This window comes from Venustampulla echinocandica (genome assembly GCF_003357145.1).
Source record: "Venustampulla echinocandica strain BP 5553 chromosome Unknown scaffold_15, whole genome shotgun sequence".
Taxonomy (NCBI): domain Eukaryota; kingdom Fungi; phylum Ascomycota; class Leotiomycetes; order Helotiales; family Pleuroascaceae; genus Venustampulla; species Venustampulla echinocandica.
The window spans coordinates 433,573-453,764 of record NW_022474220.1 but is presented as its reverse complement, the minus strand read 5'-3'; the positions used below and the strand labels follow the sequence as shown (position 1 = coordinate 453,764).

The following is a 20,192-nucleotide window of genomic DNA, read 5'->3' as shown; positions in this document are numbered from 1 at the left end:
CAGCACATTACCCGAGCCTCAGGCCATAAGGTTGGCGTTCGTAACAATTAACTTGAACTTCAGAACATTAAAAATATCTAATTATTCTTAAAATTCGGGAACTTCTCAAGACAATTCATTAGAGATTACTCAAGTATCTCTGTGTTATTTACATGTTTTACGAAGAAAGACACACTATTCATTATAGGAGACGAAGAGAAAGCAGTTATATAAGAACTTAAAGATAAATATACTAAAGAACCTGTTATATCAAGCTTTCACGAGGACTAGTCAAGTATTGTCGAGACTGACACTTCAGACACAGCTATAAGTACTACGCATTTTCAGCTAGACGAGAATAAAAGACTATACTTTGTAGTTTATTACTCCGAGAAACACTCGCTAGCTAAGTAGAACTACGACATTTATAAGAAAGAACTTATAGCTATAGTCAAAGCTTTGAAGTACTAGAAGATATATCTCCAAAGTACAAAGTTTCCGATCACTATATATACTAACTACACGAATCTTAGAACTTTTATAATTACTAAAGTCTTAGATAATCGACGAATAACACGATAAACAGAGGAACTCTCTCAGTTTGATTTGAGAATCAAGTATATCAAAGGAATTGACAACCCCAGAGCCGATATATTAAATAAATAGTCTAAATACGAAAGAGACAAAGTCTACAAGATAGTAGTAATCTTTCGAGAAGACAAAGACAAGAACCTTGTTCCTAATACAAAAGAGATCGCTGCTTTCAACAGAACTAAAAGATTATAAGATAATAAGATTATCTAAGTTTAAAGTAAAAGTTTAGAACGTGTAGACTACACTAATAGGAAGCTACGAGTCCCAGACGTATTCGCAAAAGAATTCATCTTCAAATACTATATAGTACTAGCTCATAGATATCAAAGAATCAGCAAGACTCTTTAGCGAATCAGACAACACTATCATATTGACAAGATTAACACTTTAGTCAAATAAATAGTAGGAGAGTATAATACTTACATTTACAACAAAAATATACAATATATATTATACGGAAAAATAGAAACTACTTCTATTCTGAAACAACTATAGAAATCAATCTAATAGAACTTTATTGTTAAATTCCTACTTTCCAAAGATCTAATAACAAGAGTGATATATAACTCAATTTTAGTTATTATCGAATAGTTTATAAAATATATAATCGCTATTTTATATTTGGAATCTAGTATAACCGAAGAACTTGCGTTCGCTTTCTTGCGAGAAGTCGTAGTAAGATATAGGATACTAGAAGAGATTATATCCGATCAGGATAAATTCTTCATATCTAAGTTTTAGACTACTTTAACTACTTACTTAAGAGTTAAGAGAAAACTATCGACTACTTTCCACGTATAAACAAATAGTAGAATAGAAAGAATGAATTAGACAATCGAAATATATTTACGCTGTTACGTCAACTACAAGTAAGATAATTGAGTATTGTTACTCCTACTTGCTACATTTATATATAATAGTATAATCACAGATATAATGAAAGTATCGCTATTCTTTATTAATTATAGTTACAACATCAGTATTTATTACGAAACTCAGACATCAGATATCGACAACTAATTAGCACGAGTCTAGACGAATAAAATCAAAGACTTATATAAAGAACTAAATAGCAAGCTTCAGTTTATTATAGAGAAAAGTACTTTGTACTATAATTCGAAACGTAGTCAAAAGCTAACACTGAAGAAAGAAGACAGAGTTTATTTACTCAGAAAAAATATCAAAACTAAATAACTAAACGATAAACTAGACTACAAGAAATTAAAACTATTCAGAATTAAGAAGTTCAAAGAACGTCTGAATTATGAACTTATTCTACTAAAGACAATGAATATCTTTCCGGTTTTCTATATTTCTCTCTTTGAACTAGTACTACTAAACGTACTACTAGTACTAGTAACCGAAATAGAACTAGTTAACTTAAACGCCGAGTACGAAGTCGAACAAATATTAGACTATAGACGAGTCAGAAACACAGTCAAGTATTTAATCAAATAGTTGGACTACTTATATTCGGAAAATATATAAGAACTTAGAACTTATTTCAACTATTACTAGATATTTGAAGAGTTCTACTACTAAAATCAAAAGTTACTTAGATTAAGTTATTAAAACTTAGTAAAAGACTAAAGTCGAAAGAAAAGTCGCTGTTTAAGTCACTAGTTGTAGCAACTAGTTACTTCGACTCTGTTTTATAGTAAGTTTCTGTTTCTTTTTCTTCTTTTTCCTTCTCCTCCGCTTTATCTAGAGTATCAAAAGACTCATAGCCTCGACGAAGTATTTCGGCAACACAGCTCCGAAAAGTTTCTCGCTACTTGTCCAGCTAGAGTAACTTAGCCTAAGACGCAGCTAAGTACTCGAACATTCGTTGTTGTTCTTCGAGGAGGAACTGTTATACTTCTTAAATCGCACGCTACTCGTCTACCAACTTCTTTTCCTCTCGTTCTAGTATCAGCTATTCACTTTGTGAAAGCTCCTAGACGTCACACTTCGCCGAACTACTTACTAGAACACAGTTCGAACAGTGATCGGATTCTGCAGATACGACACAGATACAACGAGAGTCTTTTCGGCAACGAGAACAAGAAAGTATGTTGATACTATTTCGCAGAATCCGGGAGTAAAAGTTCTAGCGATTTTCTTTAATCTTTTTAGAACAATTAAATAATATAATGAAGAAAGAAAGAAACTATACTTAATATTCGATGTTTTCGATATAACTTTTAAGTTAAAGGACTATGTTAAACTATATAAGAGATAATATTACGAACGCTAACTTTATAGCTTGAAGCTCGGGTAGTATAACTTACTACTACAAAGAACTGTAAAAGTATATAACAAAGTCACGTGACAGCTGGATCAGGGGCTTACTAAAGCGATCTGTTGAATTATTAGGGATTTATAGGGATTCTAGGGATTCACTTAGATCCAGGAACAAGAAAAGTTCTATATAAACAATGTAATTTCCTTACTAGATAGRAGCTTCGTACTCAACTTGATTCTTGAATATCAATTATAACAGTTTACTTTGATTATACTTGACTCCTTCTGTGATTCACTCATCCTAACATCATTTACAGATCACTAAAAGAGATCACTACATTACTTCGCTACGTAAACGAAACAGAACACTTCTAATACAACTTCTTACCGGAAGAAATATTAGAACTGTTATAATATAGTCGAAACTGATATCTCAGACACAGCTATAAACGTTACACACTTTCAACTAGACAAGAACGGAAAACTACACTTTATAACTTACTATTCCGAGAAATACTCGCTAGCTAAGTAGAACTACGATATTTATAAGAAGGAACTTATAGTTATAATCAAAACTTTGAAATACTAGAAGATATACCTCCAAAGTACAAAGTTTCCAGTTACTATATATACTGACTATACGAATCTTAGAACTTTTATAACTACTAAAGTTCTAGATAATCGACGAATAATATAATAAATAGAAGAATTCTCTTAGTTTAATTTAGTAATCAAATATATCAAAGGAATTAATAACCCCAGAGCTGATATATTGAACAAACAACCTAAATACGAAAGAAACAAAGTCTACAAAGAAATAGCGATCTTTCGAGAAAATAAAAACAAGAACCTCGTTCTTAATACGAAGGAGATCGTCGCTTTCAATAGAACTAAAAGACTATAAAATAACGAAATCATCTAAACTTAAAGGAAAAGTTTAGAACATACGAACTATACTAATAAGAAGTTACAAGTCTTAGACATATTCGCAAAAGAATTCATCTTCAAGTACTATATAATACTAGTTTATAGATATTAAGGAATCAACAAAACCTTTTAGCGAATCAGATAATATTATTATATTAACAAGATTAACACTTTAGTCAAATAAATAGTAGGAGAGTACGACACTTACTTTCGCAACAAGAGTATACGATATATACTATACAGAAAAATAAGAACTACTTCTATTCCGGAACAATTATAGAAATCAATCTAATAAGACTTTATTATTAAACTCCCGCTTTCCAAAAATCTAATAACAAGAGTAATATATAACTCAATCTTAGTCATTATCGAACAACTTACGAAATATATAATCGTTATTCTATATCTAGAATCTAATATAACTGAAGAACTTATATTCGCTTTCTTGCGAGAAGTTGTAGTAAAATATAAGATATTAGAAGAAATTATATCCGATCGAGATAAATTCTTCATATCTAAATTTTAGACTACTTTAACTATTTATTTAGGAGTTAAAAGAAAGCTATTAACTACTTTCTATATATAAACAAATAGTAAAATAGAAAGAATAAATCAGATAATCGAAATATATTTACATTATTATATTAATTACAAATAGGACAATTAAGTATCGTTACTCCTACTTACTATATTTATATATAATAGTATAATTACAGATATAACGAAAATATCACTATTCTTTACTAATTACAGTTACAACGTCAGTACTTATCACGAAGCTCAGATATCAGATATCGATAACTAGTTAATATAAGTCCAAACAAACAAAATCAAAAATCTATATAAAGAACTAAATAGCGAACTTCAGTTTATTATAGAGAAAAGCGTTTTATACTACAATTCGAAATGTAGTCAGGAACTAATACTATAGGAAAAGAACAGAGTTTATTTACTCAGAAGAAATATTAAAACTAAACAACTAAATAATAAACTAGACTATAAAAAATTAGGACTATTCAAAATTAAGAAGTTTAAAAAATATCTGAATTATAAATTTACTCTATTAAAAACAATAAATATCTTTCCGGTTTTCTATATTTCTCTCTTTGAACTAATATTACTAAATGTACTACTTATACTAATAACTGAAATAGAACTAGTTAACTTAAACGCCAAATACGAAGTCGAACAGATATTAGACTATAGACGAGTTAAGAACACAGTCAAGTATTTGATCAAATAGTTAGACTATTTATATTCGGAAAATATATAAGAACTTAGAACTTATTTCAACTACTACTAAATATTTGAAGAGTTCTACTGCTAAAATCAAGAGTTATTTAGATTAAGTTATCAAGACTTAGTAGAAGACTAAAGTCGAAAGAAAAGTCGTTACTTAAACTATTAGTTGTAATAACTAGTTATCTCGACTTTATTTTACAACAAGTTTCTGTTTCCTTTTCTTCTTTTTCTTTCTTTTCTACTTTATCTAAAATATCTAAAAACTTATAGTTCCGACAAAGTATTTTAGTAATATAACTCCGAAAAGTTTCTCGTTATTTATTTAACTAGAATAACTTAATTTAGAACGCAGCTAAATATTCGAATATTCGTTATTATTCTTCGAAGAAGAACTATTACACTTCTTAGGTCGCACACTACTTGTCTACTAACTTCTTTTCCTCTCGTTCTAGTATCAGCTATTTATTTTGTAAAAGTTCCCAGACGTTATACTTCGCCGAACTACTTGTTAAAACGTAGTTCGAATAACGATCGGATTCTGCAGATATAATATAAATACGACGAAAGTCTTTTCAGTAACAAGAACAGGAAAGTATATTAATACTATCTCGCAGAATCTAGAAGTAAAAGTTCTAGCGATTTTCTTTAATCTTTTTGGAACAATCAAGTAATATAATGAAGAAAGAAGAAAGTTATATTTAACGTTCGATATTTTCGATATAATCTTTAAGTTAAAAGACTACACTAAGCTATATAGAGGATAGTATTACGAACGCCAACTTTATAATTTGAAACTCGGGTAATATGATTTATTACTACAGAGAATTATAGAAGTATATAACGAAATCACGTAATAGTCGGATCAGGGGCTTACTAAGCGATCTGCTGAAATTATTAAAGATTTATAGAGATTCTAGAGATTCACTTAGATCTAGGAATAAGAAAGTTCTATATAAGTAATAGAATTTCCTTACTAAATAAGAGTTTCGTATTCAACTTAATTCTTAAATATTAATTATAACAGTTTAATTTGATTATACTTAACTCCCTCTGTAATTCACTCATCCTGACATCACTTACAGATCATTAAAAGAGATTACTATATTACTTCGCTACGTAAACGAAACAGAACACTTCTGTTAGGATTCTCTGTCGGAAGAATAACAGAACTGTTACACGTATATAGTAACTTGATCTTAGAAGTATATTCTATTCCTAATCGAGACAGACTTGAAGATATACTCCTATACTGAGTTGATCAGTCTGGAAGTCTCCTAGTACTCTTTGTATTCGATTTAATAGTCGAAATACTATAAGTGTAATAGTTCTATCTCATTAGCTGAGAGTTTACTAAGTGAGTCAGCTTCAGAGTTGATATTCTTGAAAGTAAGCTTAGTTGGCTTTTGACGTTTTTCAGGAGTAGTTTCCGAATTAGGATTAATATACTCCTAGGCGTACTAGTCTTCTCCTGAAACTATTGATCTAACTGTCTCAAGCTAGAGTTCCTAGTCTCTAGGCCTATCAAGAACTAAAAGTAGTCTGGATATAGTTGGAGTTGAATACTCTGTCGACATATTGGTAGATATGAAAAGTATAAAGTAGTAAGAAGTGTAGATTGCAAGGGATTTGAAAGTATTGAAGAATTAGTAGTAGAATCAATAGGATTCCAAATAAGTATAAAGAACACTCAAACAATTTGTTTGCTACGTGATACTTTAACAGCCCGGGCTCATAACTGTTGATTAATAGGACCCAAATTAGTATACTTAATATAAGTAATTGATTGGTCAGAATAGGTCATAGAATAGGGTAATTGAATTGATTAAAAAGCCTAATACTATAGGGTGAAAGCTTCACATATATAGGCAAATGAATGTATAGGGTCAGGTGATCAATCAGGTGACTCAAGGAAATAATACCGATGGTATCCGAATAGCTTCCCAGGGCCTCCATCATCATGTGCCATACTAATTAGTATGGGATGCGATGATATCCGTGTATTCGGCTCATCGCGAGTACACATATCTCATTTCTCCTTTGTGGTGGAGAAGTGCCAAGTGGGGTGCCTAAGTGGCTTGACCAGCCGGCCAGGGGAACTCCCATAACTCCCATATTCTAACAAAAATACATGCAATTTGCAGGGCATCAATTGACAATTGTGAGTTTAACTCTCCGCGTGCCTTCTATTATAAGATGCCGATTGTTTTGTGCTAGAACTGCTATATCTAACTTAACTGTTAGGCTGGTAAGTGGCCTTGATAACGACTGGACCTCCCTACCCTGCGCAAATCTAACTTCATACTACCGCTTCAGGCCTGGACATCACAGCCTAGCATCTATTAGTCCGTCCCTATGATGGCCGGCTTCCCCTTTTAGTATAGGGATCGAGCTGACTTTTATCTTATTACTCAATTATCTAACTAGTATATACTCTACTATTGCAGTATCCTCTAACGCATCAGCGACAATCTCACGTAGTATACTCGTCGTCCTGCTCCCCCTCGTATCTTCTCGCATGGAAATAGGTCAGTTACTATCTATTCGCTGCTATAAGAGAACACTAACTATTAATCAGGGCTTCTATATCAATGTTCCAATGATTGGCATATTTATACCGATTTATTTGTTCCTTGTCCCTTCGTACAATCCTTAGCCAAATGCCAGCACATCCTCCAAAGTTCTCAAAATTGACTGGTTAGGAGCCTTGCTGAGTTCTGGTGCTTTCGTCGCTGGTATAATGGCCATTAATTTTGGAGGCACGTTGTACAGCTGGGAAAGTGGCCAGGTAATTGCGCTCTTCGTATAGTCTGGCTTTTGTTTCACGGTACTCGTTTTGCAGCAACACCATTGTGTCAAAACAACGCGCGCTCTTAGAATTCTCCTATACATATATTCAAAGTTAGAGCTATGGCGTTGTGTTTTGTATGCCAAGGTGAGAATGATGCTTCTGGCTTGTGGAATCTACTAATTGAATAGTTGCGGTTGCTCTGATTGTTCCAGTGCCCCTATACTACTACCGATATTCTTCTAGTTAGCTAAAGTATGTGTATTGGAGGATATCGGGCCTTATCTTATGTGATTCTGACCCAAAACAGGGTGATTCCGCTTTGCGAGCTGGCATTAAAACACTTCCGTTAATTGCAACGTGAGTAACTTCGGGCGCGTTCAGAGGACGAATGATAGGTAATTTGGGTTGGTATCAGCCCTGGTATATTGTTGGGAGTATTCTAAATATTCTCGCTGGGGTATTCCTATGTAGGTGTATTCTTTCCTTTTTGCAATAACTCCGCGACAGTACTAATTTTGAAATAGCACGCATTACGGTTGATGCATCAGATTCGGTGATTTACGGTCTCCAAGTCGTGTCTGGAATCGGCACTGGCTGTTATGGCCAGGCTGGCTTTTCTGTAGCGCAGCAATTGGTCTCCTCATCTGACATCCATCGCAGCATTTCCCTAATGCTCATTGGTAAGCCTCTAACCAAGCCCGCCAGTTCCCTTTCCTGTACATTCTCTAATTCTTGACTGCGAAACTACAGACCAACTTACAGGAACAACACTTTGCTTAGCACTCGCAGGTGCTATTTTCCAACATGTGTCGCTCTCTCAAACTCGGGAGATCTTACCCGTATTACGTGTACCAGTTTGGGTCCCATTTATCAACAAATAGTATGCGCGTTCTTATCGAGTAGTAAGCATCCTGCATCTCTTTTAATCATATGACCCTAGGCAACAACAGTAGCCATAGCCTTCCTAATAGCACTGCGGACTAGCGCTCTAAATTCGAAATCGGATAGTCATATTTCAACTCTTCCCACCATTACTAGCATCGAGTTTTCAATTCACTTATCACTCTCGACCCCGCATCCAGAATGACAAGAACACTATACGAAAGGCTTACTGGAAAGCGGCAGATTCGCCTAATGAATTTGCACCCAGGAAGGCCGTCGGATCCTGTCTCATGCCATCTAACGCTAGAGGACCTCAACACGTCGCTAGAATATAGTGCTCTTTCTTACGAATGGAAGATAAACAACGGATTTGCCAACACAGCTTGCGGGGGTACCAGCCTCGAAGTCGCCCACAATCTAGCAGCAGCACTTATATCCCTGCGACGTTTTGACCGCCCAATGGTCTTCTGGATCGACGCGGTCTGTATCAATCAAAAGGATCAAATAGAGAAATCAAAGCAAACCCCTCTCATGCATGACATTTACGCTACAGCAAAGTCGGTCCTTATCTGGCTAGGTCCCAGCTTCCGAGGCGTCAAAGCCGCATTCGACGTGTTGCCATATCTTGCAATGGTGGGAGTTGAACGACATACAACCGGAAAGCCAGACACCGAAAATCTGGAAGACATACTGTCGAGTAATATCAAAGAGCGCCCAAATCAAGGTTCTATCATTCAACTTCAAAATGATCTTGTATTTATGACGCATGATAGGGATGCTCTTCTTATGCAAATACTCAAACGACACCCAGAGCTTGATGACGATGTGATTTTTAGGTTTGACGACCATGAGACATGGGCAGCAATTGATAGATTATTTAGCGACTCGTACTTTCAACGGTCATGGATCATCCAGGAAGTGGCAGTGACCGAAGCCGTTTACGTGTTTTGCGGTTCACATAGCATCCACTGGGATATTTTTCGAATGGCCTTCGAAGGCCGGTCTAAGATGACTTTCCAGTCTCAGAAGGGATTACAGAGCTATATTCCGTGTGCTCGAGACGCCCGAACACGATATAGGGACTACGAGAGCGCGAGATGACTTAGGCATTGTGCTGACGAGCTTCAGCTATTCAAAGGAAACAAATCCTCGGGACCGTGTCTACGCCGCTCTCGGAATCATCAAGCCACAATCACTTTGTCGAGATATAGTGCCGGACTACAGAAAAGACGTTGAAGATATCTTCTATGAAGCCGCTTGTCATATAATACGACTAAGAAAAGATCTCTACCTTTGGTCAAGCAAAACCCTGATGTCTCGGAGAGCAATGCCCAAGCTTCCATCCTGGGTACCGGAATGGACAATGGCACCTTGCGAAGAGGCCCTTGAATTTGCCGTACCGGAATTCAGCCGGTGTCTCTCGTGCAATCCTCTCATTGACGGCAAATCTCTCTTCATTGATGGACATTTGCTTGACGAAATAGACACCATATACCCGATCAAGGATCCAAAAGACGTGGTTGAGATTTCCGTGATTTCCGTCGGACTAGAAGAGTGGCTCAAGAATCACGATAAAACCATGTTTAGTGCCTACTGTGGTGATCCACAAAATCTGACGAGCCAGAAAATACCATGTGGTGCAGCGTCTAGTGACCGACTTCAAGAGGAAATCAAAATCGAGGCAAGCCAGCTCCTTTCTAAGTTTCGCAACTTACCACCAATCATAGCGAGCATCCTCCGTATCTGGCTCTTAAAACCAGTCACTCCGATGACAGCATTCAGCTCAATATCGAGGCACTCTGGTCTGCTTTGACTGCGGTACTCTACAGGCGAACAAAGCTGCCAAAGCCTCTAGGGTATCGCCTGTTCCTTGCCGCGCTCTATATACTACCGAGACTGGCATTCCGCCAAGTGAATGTTCCGAAGGGGCTCCCTAAAGAATTCAATGTATGGATTATGTTAGCCATTATTTTATACTATGAGAAAAAGTTGATTCCAATATCCATGGAGCATTATAGGACTTATAATGAATTCAGGGGAATGCTAGTGGAAGATCGCTTCTTTGTCACGAAAAAGGAATTTTTTGGTTGTGCACCAGCTGAAGCAGTGAAGCAAGGCCAGATAGTTGCTATTCTTGGAGGAGCGTATGTTCCTGACCTTCTTGAAAAGTGCGAGGGCTATTATAAACTCATTGCCCACGCGTACGTGGAAGGAATCACAAGTATGAAAAGATTGCCTGCATAGTTGGAAGGTTGACAGGATTGAGATTAGATAGACTTTCCGCCACCGAAAACTGGGTGAATTATATCTGCAGGTCGCCAAAGACTCATGCGGACCTGTGGATTTCGTCGCCGCCTATGCATGAGAGAAGGAATATGCCTTGGGATCAACAAGGTGTATTTTCAGGGGGGTCCTATTTGGGTACCCAGGGAACCAACCTGGCCCCCTTAAATATTATTCTGTGGAGTTGACAACTTTCGCACCGACAGAACCGAGATAAGTAGCAGGAGCATGAGTTGAGAAACCTGAGCAGAGGGTAGCACCTTGGACAGAGCGGTGATATCGACTTCTTTCTCTATCCGAGTAGGATAAATGGGCTCTAAGCGCAATTCAGACCTAATTAAACATTATGCTAATAGTTGTCCAGTCTATCTAGTGTTGTTCACCAAGAGTGGCCTACTAGAAGGGCGTGGACTGAGGGAAGATTTTCATATCCATTCCTCACTGAGTCTAAGCAGCATTATCTTTACGCCCTTTCCTCTGCTCTCCTACGCAAGATTGGCAGACAATCGTCTCACAGTCTGGGCACTGAAAAAAGTACCACTTCGCAAATGATCTCTGACAGCATGCACAATCCGCCCGGCCTTTCCTCCTTTTCCACGTTAGTGCTACGTGCTTACAACTCGCCGCTCTGCCATTTGTGGCCGCATCTGGTGGCTCGAGTGCAGATTCGGCTTTAGCCCTTAAGTCAAGCCAGGTTTTCCGAGCCGCATTTTGTTTTTGGGTCAGAGAAGTCTCGATCGCTTGCTGTTCTGCTTCCTGAGCCTGAAGGGCCTTGGTTTTGTCTTCCTTTGCTTTCCTGGCTCTCTCTCTAGCAACCTCCTGGTCCTTCGCATGGCGACGCCTGATATCGAGTTGACGTTGCGCCTGCAATTTTACCCGGGCAGACTCTGCTTCGACGGCCGCCCCCGCTTGAAGTCTTCTTAGCCTTGAAGACTCAGTCGCAGCTTCTGTTTGTTTATCAATATAAGCTGACCATAACCGCTGTAGTGAAGTTGGCTTGTGCCCCTGGTTACCTTCAGCATCGGCCTCGTAAACCGCAATTCTAAAACCTTTGCTGAATAGGCATCTGAGGTCCGAACCCTTGGTCCGCGTCAATATATTGAGAGGAGTCTCTCTCTTTCGATTTCGGGCATGCCTGTCGGCTCCGCTGACGAGTAACCACTGTACAGTTCTCAGGCGCCCGGTAGGGAACCCACCTCCTTCACGTAGAGCCAAATGCAGTGGAGTCTCGAGCTCATCATCCTGGGCCATCACATTTGCACCGGCTTCAATAAGGCATTGCACGACCCTATCGTGTCCGGCGAGGCAAGTGATATGAAGCGCGGTCCTGCTTTTGTAGGGTGCGGGCTTGTCGATATCGCGACACTGTACCAGCAGTTTCCGAACTATCGTCAATTGGCCACATTGAGAGGCGGCCTGGAGAGGACATCCCCAGCGCCCGAGGTGAAGCTCAGTATTTGCTCCATGGCGCATCAGCAGGTCCACAACCTCTACATAGCCGCCGAGGGACGCTGCATAGATTGGTGTACAAGACAGACATTCGTTTTGCTTCAGCAGGTCCACGATTCCCGCTTCGCCGCTCGTAGATACTCGAATATAGTACCTAGGTCTGAAGCTAGGGGAGACAATCCACGTTGCCTGGATGTTGCCACCTTGCGCAATCGAGTGAGCTGCGGAAGCGCTCTGGCCACGCCTTGCAGCCCACAACAGGGCCGAACTCCCGTTCTTTGTAGCATTATATCTATATAAATAGTCGTTGAGGAGCTGATAAAACCGGCGGCTAGTCCGAGCCAAGGCATTTATGCTGCGCTCGGAACCGAGATAGTCAGCGATTAAGAGGTGGATTTCAGTTGCAAGTGAAGACAACGAGAACGGCATAACTGCGACTGCTCTCTGCTCTGATCAAAACCGAGAGGGTATGGAATGCCACGAAACTGCGTGCGTCGTGTAGATGGTACCTTGGTCTTCGGGGCAAGTTAAGGTGTAGCAAGAAAACGACCTTGATAATTAGACGAAGTGGACATCCATCGCTTCGTAAAAGATTGAAGAAAAGCAATCCAGCTGCCAAAGTCATGAAGCCTTATTCGCTACTATTGCTGTGTAACATTAGGGCGCCAATCAGCTGGACGCGATCTTTGGAGGCCGAGACGTGGACATCGGCAGTTGGCGGGAATTACGCGCCATGTTCTAGTTTAATCCAATGACATTTAATGCTGGGCAATGACATAGCCTCACATGATTTATCACACCGCTTTGAACGGAGACGACATACTGATGTGCTTCTGAACTTCTGAAGTTCTGAGCCTGCAAGATATTGTTAGCCAGACTTGAAATACATCGAAGAATGCGCCAAGGACAAAGTGTTATAGATACTATTACACGGTATGCTTACTGTTGTATAAGAACTGGCCGTGGCTAATATAACAAAGTGGTTTCGAAAATAATACCTATTCTGACCTGACTATTAAATGTCACGACAGATCTTGGAAAGTTCACCGCGTGATTGTTTGCTCCCAATCGAAGGTTTTACATGCGGCATGTATAACAGGCTTTAAGGTCATTTTCTCGAGAATAATCGTTATCTAGCTCTAAACCTCACTCTTGATAGGAGGCATATTTAGGTGTTATTAAGCTAGATAACAATAATACAGTCCCTGTGGAAATAATATTGAAATACTTCTTATACCGGGGAATATAGCGAGCAAGGTAACGAGGGCGAAGAACTACATCTACAGTTGCAGGTTCAAGTTCAAATATATAACCTAGCCGATAAATATAATATACTAGCTTTGATAGGGCTCGCAGAGAAGAGGTTCAAGTATACGCTCGGCAGGGGGGCAACACTGGAAGAATACCTGTCCGTGATTCTATACATCTACACTACGCCTACGTTAACCAAGGCGCTACGGGCTATCGCAGTCGAGTATACTAGAAGGAAATTTCGAGATATAATGCAAAGCGCCGGGCTTGGAATTTTGCGAGCCACGCTGCAGGATATACCGGAATTTGCTTTCGATGTAATCCAGCTATTTATGAACGCTCCTCTAAGAGGTAGTTATTCCTACTGTGGTCCAAACCAGAATGCCGAAGCACTCCAGGCGTGTTGTATGAAATACGGCAAGGGAGGAATTTCAATAATATATTAATAAGACTTAGATAAGCTCTTTAGTAAAAAAAAGCGTGCGACAGGTTCACTGTTATCGATACAGGTTTTAAGACAGTGGAAAAAACAGATTGGCTTCGCCTACAGGTGGATATAGCTAAACGCGAGGAAAATTTTATAATTATGCTTTAGGGGAACAATTTCTATCACCCTACTTCTAGCCGATTATCCCCACCTCGCATATAAAATTCTGCTTGAGCGAAATGCTCCATCCAGAATCTCGCGAGTCTCGCATGTAGAGCCTTTTCTCATAGCTGACAATCGAAACGATCGAATTGGCTACGATAGTGTGGTTTCGTTGTAGAGTGAGAGCCGAGTTGGGCCCCAAGGCGCCGCGTTAGGAACGGGGCAAAATTCGGCTCCCTAACCCTGGCGCATCTATTTCGCTATCGGTCGACGCGCGTTAGGAGGGGAGAGGGCCTGTTTAGGCTCCCTGGGAGCCGACTTGGTTGCCTTGAACATAATCGTGCAGAATTAACAACTTTCGTATAGTAGAGCCGAATAGGAAAGTAAATTATAATTAGTTAATAGAAGCGGGACCAGAAACGTGACTAAGCAACCTAAGCAGAGTGGTGGAGCACGTGGAGGGTGAGGCGGGAGTGAGTAGCGCCTAAGCAGAGCGGCGATACTAATTAACCGTATTAGAAGTGATACAAGTTAAGATTCGGCGTAGATTACCAGAATTTTCTGTTGCTAACCTTAGTTAGGTGACTACAGACCTTAGTGACATCCGTGGAGTGGAAATCAGTGAGCTTAATAAAGTTCGAGTCTTACATTCCATTGCCACTGCGTCGGCTAATACGTAGGTTTCCAATAGCAGCGAGCTCAGTATTCATTGTAACTGCTCTAACCTCTTCCGTAGTTACATATTAATATATGCTGCTGCCGGACTATCCCTCATTTGCTCTATGTTCTTCACAGTATGTCATAATTACTCTACGAGAAGTGCAATTCTAACGCAACAAGCCCCGGAAACTCTGGTAAGGATCCATAACATAGATTGATTTCAGAAAGGAGTTCTCTTGGACCTGTAACACAGATGATCTCGAAAGTAAGAAGCCTCAATGCTCATTAAATTTAATTCCATCGGTCTGAACCTAAAAACTACGTCGTTTCAAAGTGATTTTCTGCGACATGCTCACTTGGTTCTTCTCTCCCACTATCACATTCTTTGGCCTCTCGGTTTGCCCGTCTGGGTACGCAATTTCGAATTCGAGTAATAGTATCATCTGTATCAGTTTAATCTGGGCGCTAGCCCGGAAGCGACCAGGGCAAGCAAATTTCCCAACACCCCATGAAGGTATCTCGGAACTTAATGACGCAAACTGATGTCGTTCTTCCTGCCCTTTCTCCTGTCGTAAGTTGAAGAAACGCAAGCCGTCGAAGGTTTTAGGTGGAGGAAATAGGTCCGCGTCGTGCATCATGGGATAGTGCGGCATGGAAATATACGTCGACGCCGGGAGTGTGACGCCATTGGAGAGAGTGAGAGGGGTAGTAAGTCGTCGGTTGAATGTCACTATTTGTGGAATTAGTCACAAGTATGGAAAACACAAACAAGAAGCGAGAATCTGGTCTGACATACTCAATCCAAGAGTGTTGAGCCCACTAGATCCTTTAATAAAACTGCCAGTCTTCTTGAGACTCGAAAGTGTTGCAAGTTTAAGACCATCATGTGTTTTCAGAGCTTGGAGCATCTCTTCTCTTAACACTGCCATATCTTCAGGTCGAGCACACAGATCCAATATGGTATTGGCAGCTGTTTCAGCACTTGTGTGGATTGCTGCCATGTTGAGAAACAGCATTCGCTTTACTATTTGGTCGGTCTCTGCGTCGTGTCCTCGTGCGGTATCGATGAGCCATTGAAGCATGTCGTTGTGGTTGTAGGCTGATTCTGATGTTCGATTTTCGAGCCGAGGGAGTAGAAGCTTGCGAGCTACTGCAAACCGATTACGAATTTGGCGACATGAGGCCAGGAAAGGAGCGACAAATGGATGAAAGACTCGGTAATGTGCTTTCAAATCCTTCATGACTTTAAACACGCTGGTAATGGCATTGCCAGCTAGAACCTGGTACCTTAGCAATGTAAAGTTTCTTACTCCATGGTATAACCAGTTGCGGTAGATAGCCAGTCTGGATCTCGACATAGATCTGGTCCAACAAACACACGGGCTGTAACACTCGTGACCAGCTGGATCATCGAAGAGATGAGTGGCAATGTGTAGATTCCTGCAAGATAATTCAGTCAATCCTAGACCTGTGATAAAATGGAAATTGGGTGGCCTGTTTTACCATTTTTGCTCTCAGGTCTTTCGAGAATTTTGTTCAAAGCAAATAGCGTTTCGTCGTAAACAGGCAGACCGAGTAGGCCTGATAATCCACATATTTAGTGACAGTACCAAACGAATAGCCACGTAAGTTTTTACTTGCTACTCACCGATGTTTTGAGACAGCTGGATAGCACACACTACAAATTAGACATCACCTTTCTCAACAACGTCCATTCTAGTATACTCGCCAGCATGTCGCATCGTGGCAGTCACCTGAAGCTCCGAGCGAGATAAAGAACTAAAATCCTTCATGAACTTCCTAGAGACAATTACTCGATCCATATCTGTCGTCCAAAGCAAATACATGCCGTCCTTGTACTATTTGTTGTCAGCTGATATGTAAACACGTGATTGCAATGCAAGAGAACATACTCGTGCATAGCCTTCTTGAATCAGCTGAAGACTATGACTGTGGAAGTAGCTTTTCGTGGTGTTGCCAAGCAATCCTGGCCTTGGGCCGACTCGAGGAATATCTAGCTCTTTTCGCTGCCGAAATAGCAAACCCAACGAGACAAACGCGCCTCCAAAGAAGGTCAATATAATAGAAGCGAAAATTATGAGCGACTTTGCTTAGGAAGAATGAAAAGTGCGGTTTTGCCTTGGCTTGAGTCGTTCACGGGTTTGGCTGGTGTGTCAATGGCTAGAACGAGGTTGAAGTTGAGAGAACCTTTGGTGGTTGCGGGTAGAAGTCTGGAGAGTCTCGCCACCAACCATGGCTATGCAACAAATACGACTCTACAGAGTATCTGCCGCAGGTTTGCGCCATTAATATCGATGCGATCGGGATCTGATGGAGCGCGCAAGGACTCTGGCAAGGGTGTTGTTGTGGTGATTGGGATCACAAAGAGTGTTGACTCCACAGCAACCAAAAAGGCTACATCTATAGCCTTCTCGGCCCTAGAATTCATGTTCCTTTCCAACCGCCTATATACCCAACGGGGCATGTTGTAGTCTAGCTATCAGCGAGAGGACCTCCTGGAAGGAATACATGTACAGCGTTATATCCTTTATGATATAGCCGTAGGTACGAGCAAATAGAGGGGCATTCCACTCTAGCCCTAGCTTCAATCCACCATATACCGCGACCTGCTTTGCGATACCATAGATATAGCAATAAAAGTGCAACTGGGTCTTTTTCCTGCAGCAAGGATTTGAACGCGCCACGGATGCTACGCGTGAAGAGCTCAGTTTGACCTGTTATGACCTGGCTATCCGGGAGACCCTGGAGCTGGGATACCGCATGGGCAGCATTGAAATACGGATTGTTTTCTGCCGTAGATGAGTCTTCAAGATGGCACGCGATAGCTAAGCCCCTTGTTATACCATCTATGCCTTTCTCTGGCAGGGGTGAGTTCATTTGAGCATACGTCGGCGCCATGACGCGAAAAAGACTGTCCGGTCGTAGCGGGTCAGTTATGCGCCACAATGACATTTTACCCTTGCTCATACGCAACCATTCCAAATCTGAGGGACCAGAGGGCTTTAGAGGCCACGATTCTTCTGGTGTATAGGAATCAGGGGTCGAGAAGGTTAACATAACCAGAGCAGCGGCAGTGCCCCAGATTGGATCCTTATCTTTCGTTTCAATCGGCTCCCTTAACCGTCTGTTAAAGAGAGCTGTGGTTTGATACCAGTGATAGCACTCTTCTGGAGTGCGACGACTGCTTAACGGGCTGTTCAGATAGCGGTCATACGCAAGCGCCACCGCTAGAGAGGCGTGCATCAAGAAAGGGTGCTGTAAATCATATGTTAGTAGATAACCCAGCGTAAATCTTGTCCAAAGGGAACAAGAAAAATTCTATAGGACTTACGGTGAAGGCCAGTATCAAGAGCTTGCGGTTAACTTCTATCATGTTGGGGTCATCTGGAGTAATAAGACCTCGTCCTAGGTACCGGTTTGCTAAGTCTTGACACTTTGCGTTCAACTGATAGAATGTTGACGCGTCGGATGTCCAAACACCACTGGTGAGAGGAGGTCGAAGTTCTGCTCTTTCCCGAACGACCAATGACCGTACTGAGTCATCGGCGACGGGCTGCAGATCAGGAGTATTAGGCTTGAAATTGCATAATACCCCGAATGAACCACATCTCTTGCACTGTGGTTTGCCTTCGTCGCACTAGAAGCTCAAGGAAATTCGGTCAGCTAAACGGCATTCTATGGAAAGTAGATATCCAGATATCCACACACCTACCTTGAGTTTTCTGAGCTTGCAATTTCGGCACCCAAATCGCGACCTCCGCCTAGTCCTGCGCTCTGGAAACTCTGTTGGGCAAGTCGACGCCATACTTGGTTTGTTATCCAATGCTATGGATAGCTTGACTGCGAGGGCTTTTCCGGAGTCCGAAGGGATTGGATGCCAAAAGAATCCGTAGACGGTGGAGCCGGACCCAGGACACTAGTTTCATAAGGTACCGAGGAGCATTTATACGCTAACCGTCTTTCGGATATTGAAGCTTCGCACTAGCCACCAACCGGGTACAGAAGTCTCTGATTGGCTGATAGTTACAACTCGTCCAACAGCACCCATCTATGATTAACGATCAACACAACATCGTATCAGACAGGCGCGAATTTCACGGATCTAATGGCATTAAAAAAAGACCACGTAAAAGGCCGTAGGTCTTGGAGTCTTGCAGGGCGAGCGGGCGGGTATTTAAGCACAAGGTGATCCCCCTCGAAAATGCAGAATAACATCTTCTCAATCCCAAGTCCTTCGCCCACATAGCTGAAGCATCATCCTCAACCTTTTCTTGAATCTCATTACCAAGAAACAATATCATAATTTCATAAACCTCCTTCTCCAAACTAGGATACATCTATAGCCTAGTTGGCATACATATATTACCAGCCCCGAACCTGCCCAACACAACACAACACAACACAGAGCGCCATCCTAGACTCCTTCAACAAATCCCTTAACCTGAGCCTACACCATGACATCCCCATTCTCCCTCCCCGCGATCCTCAACCCACCCCTGACCGGCCGCGAAGCCGTGGTCGACGCGATGCACCGGTGCGTTATGGGCTTCGATACAGACGACACAGCCCTCTTTGACTCGAGCTTCATGCCAGACGGCGTGTTCGAGGTCAACGGGCGTGCCATGAAAGGACTACCCGAGATCCACGCCATAGGGCTCGCCATCATCTTCAAGCTCGACACGACGCACCTGGTTACCAACGTGCGTGTTCACATGAGAACGGGGACTTCCAAATCCGGGGCTGCGGAGGAGGAGAACGAGGCGAGCCTGACGGCTACCGTGCTCTCACAGCACTTCGACCGCGGGAAGGGCATGGAGCCGGATCAGAGGAACTTGTTGTCAGGGACCCTGTACCGCGGAGAGCTGATTAGGGACGATGTGGACGGGTTGTGGAAGTTCAGTCACTTGCAGATAAAGTCTACCTGGGTGCAGGGTGATTATAGCGTGGTTGGGGGGGATTTCAGCAAGCAGGAGTAGGAGGGTTCTATATAAGCAGATAGTTAGCATAGGAGCTTCATACATACTAGTAACGTGCTATTGATACCTACTTCCCAAGTGATGCTTCAATCCCATGCCTTACACCAACCAACCCAGCTCCCACGATCAGGGACGTTATATATCACTTCACAAGCACACCAAAACACCAAGATCAAATAAGGAGTATTTAATTCAACTTTATATACCCCACTCATACCCCATCCCATCCCTCATCAGTAAGTATCTTCATGCTCTTCATCCCTGCCGCATGCAATACCAACCAACCCATCCATCCATCAACCATCAACCACTACTTCATCCACTCCGT

The 20,192-nt window shown here is 41.2% G+C and overlaps 4 protein-coding genes across 4 annotated transcripts; 2 read left to right on the top strand and 2 right to left on the bottom strand.

Moving 5' to 3' along the window:
• Positions 1–8,836: 8,836 nt before the first annotated feature.
• On the top strand, positions 8,837–10,906 carry BP5553_10514 (uncharacterized protein; the record flags this gene model as incomplete). Its single annotated transcript, XM_032019137.1, has 4 exons — positions 8,837–9,684; positions 9,764–10,437; positions 10,491–10,856; positions 10,902–10,906. 4 exons carry the CDS (start codon positions 8,837–8,839, stop codon positions 10,904–10,906), a joined length of 1,893 nt encoding a protein of 630 aa, XP_031864844.1.
• A 183-nt stretch (positions 10,907–11,089) lies between these two features.
• On the bottom strand, positions 11,090–12,796 carry BP5553_10513 (uncharacterized protein; the record flags this gene model as incomplete). The annotated part of the gene is made up of 2 exons (XM_032019136.1): positions 11,090–11,160; positions 11,536–12,796. 2 exons carry the CDS (start codon positions 12,794–12,796, stop codon positions 11,090–11,092), a joined length of 1,332 nt encoding a protein of 443 aa, XP_031864843.1.
• Positions 12,797–15,178: 2,382 nt separating this feature from the next.
• On the bottom strand, positions 15,179–18,693 carry BP5553_10512 (uncharacterized protein; the record flags this gene model as incomplete). The annotated part of the gene is made up of 9 exons (XM_032019135.1): positions 15,179–15,597; positions 15,664–16,121; positions 16,178–16,307; positions 16,371–16,448; positions 16,564–16,726; positions 16,781–16,887; positions 17,489–18,143; positions 18,220–18,525; positions 18,601–18,693. The coding sequence occupies 9 exons, from the start codon at positions 18,691–18,693 to the stop codon at positions 15,179–15,181; spliced, it is 2,409 nt and encodes an 802-aa protein (XP_031864842.1).
• A 649-nt stretch (positions 18,694–19,342) lies between these two features.
• Positions 19,343–19,864, top strand: BP5553_10511 (Uncharacterized protein; the record flags this gene model as incomplete). Its single annotated transcript, XM_032019134.1, has 1 exon — positions 19,343–19,864. The coding sequence occupies one exon, from the start codon at positions 19,343–19,345 to the stop codon at positions 19,862–19,864; it is 522 nt and encodes a 173-aa protein (XP_031864841.1).
• Between the last annotated feature and the right edge of the window lie 328 nt (positions 19,865–20,192).